This window comes from Oryza sativa, chromosome 10 (assembly GCF_034140825.1).
Source record: "Oryza sativa Japonica Group chromosome 10, ASM3414082v1".
Lineage (NCBI taxonomy): Eukaryota > Viridiplantae > Streptophyta > Magnoliopsida > Poales > Poaceae > Oryza > Oryza sativa.
In genome coordinates this window covers 4967369-4975249 of record NC_089044.1, presented here as the reverse complement: position 1 = coordinate 4975249, position 7881 = coordinate 4967369, and the positions used below count along the sequence as shown (strand labels likewise).

The 7881-nt window shown below is 52.6% G+C and overlaps 1 protein-coding gene across 1 annotated transcript; it reads right to left on the bottom strand.

Annotated features, from left to right (window-relative positions):
* Positions 1–483: 483 nt before the first annotated feature.
* LOC4348185 (small ribosomal subunit protein uS10z/uS10x) lies at positions 484–3454 on the bottom strand. The gene is made up of 3 exons (XM_015759332.3): positions 3223–3454; positions 2987–3100; positions 484–839 (listed from the first exon to the last, which is right to left on the bottom strand). The coding sequence occupies exons 1-3, from the start codon at positions 3356–3358 to the stop codon at positions 697–699; spliced, it is 393 nt and encodes a 130-aa protein (XP_015614818.1). The 5' UTR covers positions 3359–3454; the 3' UTR covers positions 484–696.
* Between the last annotated feature and the right edge of the window lie 4427 nt (positions 3455–7881).

Here is a 7881-nt window from a genome sequence, read left to right as displayed (position 1 = left end):
ATGCGTGACCATAGCCCGTCAAAATGTTCCACTGCTGATCAGACGGTTAAACTGCTAATGGTGGACAGTTCTAATCGAGAGGCTGCCCTACAGTAGGAATGCAGGATATGCTTTGACGATATTTCTTCAGTGGTTCAGTGGATCAAGTGTGTAGCGCTGCGTCCCAAAATATAAGCTACTCCCTCCATTAAAAAAAAATCAATTTAGAAAGAGATGTGTCCGGAGAGAGTAAAACGAATGTGACATTTTTTTTAAGGACGGAGAGAGTAAAACGAATGTGACATTTTTCTTAAGGACGGAGAGAGTAAAACGGATGTGACATTTTCTAGCCCTTTTGTCCAGATTCGTATTCTCTATAGATTCGTAAGAATGTTTGAAATGAGCGAGACAAGCAGTAGAGAGTATTTCATGATCAAATACCCTCCTGTAACAATCACCGGATTCGACGGAATCCCACGACAGAAGGGGCCGAACAAACAAAAATTGAATCCAATACCAAATTTCATGTGGTTGAAGCAAAACTGGCGAGTTACACACCTCTTACATGAGAAAGATCCATAGCATCCGCGCACATATAAAAGACCCAGATACACTAAACCAGTTGGATGTCCGTTACACGCATGGCAATCGGAACCGAGATTCTAAGCAGCAGAGAAACAAGACAGGTAGGTCTAAGGTAGTGCTAGTTTGGCAGCATTACACATCAGCGATCGTCACCTCGACCTCGACACCAGGCTCGATGGTGATGGAGGTGATCTGCTTCACAACATCTGGGGAGCTGATGAGATCGATCACCCGCTTGTGGATGCGGAACTCGAAACGATCCCATGTGTTTGTTCCTGGTCAGAAAAGAACGCAAAATAGTCCTGAATTAGCACAAGAAAACCCAACCAATGTGAAGTTAAGCCAACAAGATGTCAGCAAATTTCCCTAGCTTAAGCAACTAGCATCCAAAGTGGTTTCATCTAACAAAGAGCGTCCAGTTTAACTGTTGCAAGCATAAACTGACCTGAAGATATATTGATGAAAGATAAGCATGAAAGTAAAAAAACTGTCAATCATCAGAACAATATGCTACAACTACATGAGCATAGGTAAACAGGGGTACAGGATGATTGGCACACAAAAAGGATATACATTACAAGTTAAACATATCATGTACTTTGTCCAATTAACAAATCAATGAATTCACATAATAATAAATCCCATGAAACAAACTCACATGTCCACTTAAATGGGCGTAAAGTTTGATCCTTTAGTTTAGTGATGTCTTTTTGCAACCAAGTCTCTTGCGCAATGCAGGCTTCGAGCCTATGGTTGCTATAATAGTGGGAAGAGCACTAATCTTGTTTATCAATGGATTCCTTCTCTAATACTACCTCCATTTATAAATATATGACACCGTTGACTTTTAAATCTACGTTTGACCACTCGTCTTACTCAAAAAAGTTATACAGGTATCATTAATTTTGCCATGACTTGTTTTATCATCAAATATACCTTAAGCCTCACTTATATTTTTATATTTGCTCGATTTTTTGAATAAGACGAATTGTCAACATATATCTAAAAGTCAACAGCGTCATACATTTAAAAACAGAGGGAGTACAATACTACATCCATCCCAAGGTGTAACTATATCTAGCTATGAATCTAGACAAGTTCATATCCAGATTCAAAGCCAAAGAGAGCTACATTTTGGGCAGGAGGTTTTACTACACTGCGACCTTTGTAGGTTAGGAGCCAAAAAGATAAATAGTAACCAGAGGAGTAACAAACTATGATACTCCCTCCGTCCCAAAATAAACAAACCTAGTACAGGACTAGGAAGTGCCACATCCCCGTACTAGCTTTGTTTATTTTGGGACAGAGGGAGTACCTAGCAAGCTACGAGACTAGCCAGTAGTTTCTTGTGCCACTGGTACTCGATCCCATAACAGTTATCACTAGTCCATAACAAACCTTAAATTTAAAAGTAGCATTGCTATTATTACCAATCATACTAAACTATCAGGATACAAGAGGGCCAGCCCACAAACCCACTTATAGGCCATTTAAGTGCACCAACCTATGGTTTACCCACTTGAATAGCCCATAAATGGGTTCAAAAGCCAGCCCACTTGCATTCCAATAGAATACCAACATATGTGCCTTCCAAATCCCTGCTAAACAAAATCTTACTAAACCTTCTTGACTTCAGAACTTGGCTTGGCTATCTTTAAAATTATGACATGTGGAGAATAATAACACTAAAATTGAAGAAACGTCTGTATATTCTGCCCCCTTAATATGAGACTGTGGGGGTAACGGCAAGTTTTCTGAGCTTGCCTCTAGATCATTCCCTTATCTAGAAGTGAATAACATAGGAATATCCTAGTTTGTTGTAGCTTGACAGTGTCCATCGCTTGCTATCCCGCTGCCCATCCATCTCCATGCATGAAATGGTTGGGTGATGAAATGGTTGGGTCGACAAAGAACAGGTAAACCAAACTTATTCACCACAAACCTCCAATAGTAACCCTTCTACTCAACTTGCTATACCATGTGCTTTCACTCGAAAACTTAAACATTCATCCTTCATTACATTTTGGTGGCAACTTGTTGCTGGTAGTCTTTATTGCAGATTTTAGATAGCCGAAAGTCACTATAAGAACATGGCCATACAACAATAACACTTAGTGAAGTACTCTAACTAAGGCAAATTTCAACAAAGAGATTGCCTGAAAAATCAAATAGTTTTGACTAAATGATTCCAATGGTCACACAATCCACACTAGTCACCAACCAAGAGCACTAATTTAGACCAGGATCTAGCTTAACCAAGCATCTATACACTGGCATCTATACAGTGGCATCTGTCTCCACCAATCCATTTCCTAACCACCTAAACCAAAGCTATACCCATGAGTCGAAACATACCACAAAAACAAATGGATTCAAACCCAATCAAGCATTGCAATTAGAGGTGGCTGCAACTGGTCAATACCTTCACCGCACGGCGACTTGCGGGTGGTGATGTGGAGCACCTTGGTGGGGATCCTGACGGGGCCCTTGACGCGCAGCTGCTTGTCCTTGGCGCCCTTCACCAGATCAGCGCAAACTGCAACCATAAACACACGAATCAGCTTCGCGCTCTCAGCAAAAAAAAATCCGATCTAATCTAATCCTCTCTGAACGACAACGAACTGAAACTATAGAAGAAAAAGAGAAAGAATGGATTACCCTTCTCGAGGTTCTTGACGTTCTTGGAGGAGAGGGTGATGCGGATGCGGTTGAGCTGCAGCTCCCGCGCCTCCTCCATGCCGAGCTTCCCGCCCTTCATCGCGCCGCCGGCGCCGTACACCGCAGCCGCCGCCATGTTTGCTTCGCCTCGCCTCGCGTTCTCCGCTCCGCTCGCTCGGGGGGTGGGGTTGGTGGTGCTCGGGGATGGCGGCGCGGGTGGCGTTAGGGTTTCGGAGGGGGCGGAGGTTCGCTCGGAAGGGCCATTTATATAGGAGATGATATGGGCTCGGCCCAACTCTAACTAACCTCTGAATGGGCTGTCTCTCAGACTCTCACTCTCTCTTCTTTTGGCTGTCTGAAATTGGAAAAGTGTATGGTTTTTTTAGGGTAATATATGATATATATTTTTTTGAGGTGCAACATAATCAAAGATTCAAAGTGGCCATCTTTTATGCTTTTGTAGGATTTTATTAGTTTATTGTCAGGTTATTCTCTAGGAATATTTGTTTATAAAGGATATAGAACAAGAATAGATTAATAAAAGGGATTTTAGATTAGTAGTACGCAATGCTAGAAAGTCTTATAACCTGAAACAAAGGTAGTACTTGTCGATGACATGGGGCCGAGGGTATCATGACTAGAGGTTTGGGTAGCCGCGGTCACCCTTGGGTCGGGCCTGAGGGTGACGAGACCTCCCCGCCTTTTATCTCCCCGAGGGGTCGGGCCGCTCCCGTTTCGGCCCCGAGGGCAGGGGCGTCCCGACCCCCTGTGGTTTTGACGCCACGTGTATGGGTTAGGTGAGCACAGCAGGGCTCACCTAACCGCATTTATTGCGGTTTGGACGAGCGCGCCACGCCGCATTTAATGCAGCGCAGCGCTCATCCGGTCCGTGACCGGTCGCAGTGTGTGACCGGTCACAGACCGGTCAGATCGCGGGTTAGGTGGCAACAGGCGGCCTGACACACGCCTCGCCCCGTCCCGTCGGATTGATGAGAGCCTCCAGGCACTCGTCCCTAGCCGGAGCCGGCGTGCTAGCTCCTGGAGTTGGCACGTTAGTCCCGCCCAGATATATTCCAGGCTTCATCGCAACCATTGCAAGGAAGTCGTTGTATGAAGAAGGGCAGACATGCAGCTTGCTAAACTGACACGTGGTGGACAAGAATGACCGGTCTGTGACTGGTCTGACGCTGGTCATGTCATAGGCAGACAACCGCGCACCCATTTTGCACTTCCTTCCAGCGGAGTGGAGGTAGGTATGACCCATCCCATCGGAGGGTCATTCGGACAGCAGCCATTGCAAATCTCCGCCCATTAATGAAGGAATGACAGGGTGATCCCCTATGTCAGACGAGTGAGGACGCTGGGCCACACTCAAAGACAAGCTATATTTTAGCTTCCAAGAGAAGGCGAACGGGGTTTTGGTCAAGAGAGGGTGGGTCCCCACCCAAAAGAAGAGTAGGTAGAAGTGGAGCATGTGGTATCCCCTTGAGTTATAAAAGGAGGACCTTGCCCACCAAAGAGAGGGACGGAGAAGAAAAAAGGGGAAAGGAGGAGCAAACGAGTTCTAGAGTCTAAACTTGTTCTAGCTCTCGAACTCTTTGTAGTTTCTTCATACACAGATCCACCAGAACACAGGAGTAGGGTATTACGCTTCTCAGCGGCCCGAACCTGTCTACATCGCCCATGTCTCGTGCATTGCCTCTCTCGCGAATATTCCACAGACCGAGGGCTTAGAACCTCACTTAGCGCCCCCCGCCGAACCGGCAAAGGGGGGCCTGCGCGGTCTCTCGGTGAGGAGCCCCACGCTCCGTCATCTGGCGCGCCATGTAGGGGGCGCGTGTGTTTTTCTAAGCTCTCATCCTCTTTCGTGTGCGCCAAGCTTCTCCCGTTCAACCCAATGGCCGAACGAGCAAAAGCGCACAACCTCTCTCTGAGTGCTAGCGGTGACGACGGGGAGCAGAACCCGCGCCGTCGAGCTCGTACTCCACCGCCCCCCTCTCGCCGAAGTCTTAGGCGGGAGGAGGCGCTCGAGGGGGTCGAAAGATCCGCAACTTTGCCGCCCACGAGCGATGGAGAAGGACGGCGAGACGGAGAGCGTCGCCTCCTCGTCTACGGCGATGGCAGCACGCCCCAGGGCGTGCTCCAAGCTGCGGGCGCGCTCTTGCGTCACCCGCCCGTCGTCCCCGATCCAGAGACTCTAGCCCGACGTTGGTTGGATGACGTGGCCGACTTGGTCATGACGGCGCAGCAGCGCCTAGGTGCCGGTGGGCGGTCTTCCGCCACCAAGGCCTCTGGCGCTGCTACCGCCGGCTCCGTGTCGTCGAGGTGGAGGGCGCGGCGAGCGGCGGCTGTTACCCGCCGTTCGTCTGCCATTCTCTCGTCAACGCCTCCGACCCAGGAAGATGTGCGTGGGGGGCCGGATGCCCGCCTCGGTTTCGAGCGTCGGCGCAATGGTCGTCGTGCTGCCCACGCAACGGAGGGCGCCTCCTCGTCCGGAGCGCCACTTCAGTACGGGCGCGGGGGCCAGCCCTCCGTGCCCCCGGTTGGTGGTGTTGGCTGTAGAGCCTTTGTGGCGAGCCTTCGAAACGTCCGTTGGCCCCCAAGGTTCCGGCCCACCATCGCCGAAAAATATGACGGAAGCGTCAACCCCGCCGAGTTTCTCCAGGTCTACACGACCGGGATCGAGGACGCCGGGGGTGACGACAGGGTCATGGCGAATTTCTTTCCCATGGCCCTGAAGGGACAGGCGCGGGGTTGGCTAATGAACTTGCCACCCGCGTCGGTCCACTCTTGGGAGGATTTGTGCCAGCAGTTCACCATGAACTTCCAAGGCACATATCAGCGCCCAGGTGAAGAAGCGGACTTGCACGCGGTACAGCGAAGGGATGATGAGTCACTTCGCTCGTACATTCAGCGGTTCTGTCAAGTCCGCAACACCATACCATGCATCCCTGCACACGTGGTGATCTACGCGTTCAGGGGGGCGTGCGGCACAACCGCATGCTCGAAAAGATCGCCTCCAAGGAGCCCCAGACTACCGCGGAGCTTTTTCAGCTCGCGGACCGAGTGGCTCGCAAGGAGGAGGCCTGGACCTGGAACTCCTCCGGTTCCGGTGTGGCAGCTTCGGCCGCCCCCGGGTCCGCTGCTCGGTCAGGGCGGCGGGACAGGAGGAGGAAGAAGAGGTCGGCCCATTCCGACGACGAGGGTCATGTCCTCGCCGTCGAGGGTGCTTCGCGGGCCACCCGAAAGGGGAGGCCTGCGAGCGACAAAAAGAAGGAGGCCGGCGCTCCCAGCAGGGAGCGCCCGACTGGCAAGTGGTGCACCGTGCACAACACCTCCCTCCACGACCTCGCGGACTGCCGCGCGGTCAAAAGTTTGGCTGAGCGGACGAGGAAGTGGGAAGAGGAGAGGAGGCAGGAGCGCCGTGAGGGCAAGGCCCCGGCGGCTCCCTCCGGCAACCGGCGAAGTGAGGCCAAGCAAAAGGGACCCACCGAGGACATCGACGATGGCGACCTGGGGCCACCATCGCCACCGTCGATGGGGGAGCGTGCACTCACGCTTCTCGCCGGAGCCTCAAGGCCATGAAGCGAGAGCTTTTGGCCGCTGCCCCTACCCATGAGGCGACGCGGCGGGCACGATGGTCGGAGGTTACCCTCACCTTCGACCAGACCGACCACCCGCCGTGCGTTGCCCGGGGAGGGCAGATCGCGATGGTGGTTTCCCCCACCATTTGCAATGTGAAGTTGGGGCGAGTCCTCATAGATGGGGGCGCAGCCCTCAATATCCTTTCCCCCGCGGCCTTCGACGCCATCAAGGTCCCGGGGATGGTGCTCCGACCGTCCCAGCCGATCATCGGTGTGACGCCGGGGCACACTTGGCCGCTAGGTCATATCGACCTCCCGGTCACTTTCGGTGGTTCCGCCAACTTCCGCACGGAGCGGGTGAGCTTCGATGTGGCGGACCTCAGTCTGCCCTACAACGCGGTCCTGGGGAGGCCCGCGTTGGTGAAGTTCATGGTGGCGGTCCACTATGCCTACCTCCAGATGAAGATGCCGGGCCCCGGTGGCCCCATCACCGTCCATGGCGACCTCAAAGTCGCGCTTGCTTGTATGGAGCAGCGCGCGGACCACCTCGCCGCGGCGTCCAAGCCCGCGGGCAGCGACGAGAGGCTTAGACCCTCCGTCCCAGCCGCCCCGAGGCAGCGGATGATCACGTACGACAAGGTCCCGGTCAAGGAGGTTGCCCTGGGCGACGGCCCGTCCAAGACCACTCGAATCGGTGATCTTCTGGACGACAAATAGGAAGACGCGCTCGTCTCCTTCCTGCGGGCAAACGCCGACGTCTTCGCATGGAGACCGGCGGACATGCCCGGGGTCCCCAGGGAGGTGATTGAGCACCGTCTCGCCGTGCGGCCGGACGCAAGGCCGGTTCGGCAGAAAGTGCGGCGGCAGGCCCCGGAACGTCAAGCCTTCATCTGCGAGGAGGTGGCGCGACTTCTGGAGGCCGGATTTATCCGAGAGGTCATCCATCCGGAGTGGCTGGCGAACCCGGTCGTCGTTCCCAAGTCGAACGGCAAGCTTCGGATGTGCATCGACTACACTGACCTTAACAAGACATGTCCTAAGGACCCTTACCCCCTTCCACGCATAGATCAGATTG

Bases quoted from the DNA above. Each gene is read 5' to 3' on its own strand.
- LOC4348185 (XM_015759332.3), bottom strand. From the start codon at position 3,358: ATGGCGGCGGCTGCGGTGTACGGCGCCGGCGGCGCGATGAAGGGCGGG. The intron at 3,101-3,222 runs GTAATCCATTCT...TTATGGTTGCAG, and splicing joins CGTCAAGAACCTCGAGAAGG to TTTGCGCTGATCTGGTGAAG. The intron at 840-2,986 runs GTATTGACCAGT...TTTTCTGACCAG, and splicing joins CAAGTCGCCGTGCGGTGAAG to GAACAAACACATGGGATCGT.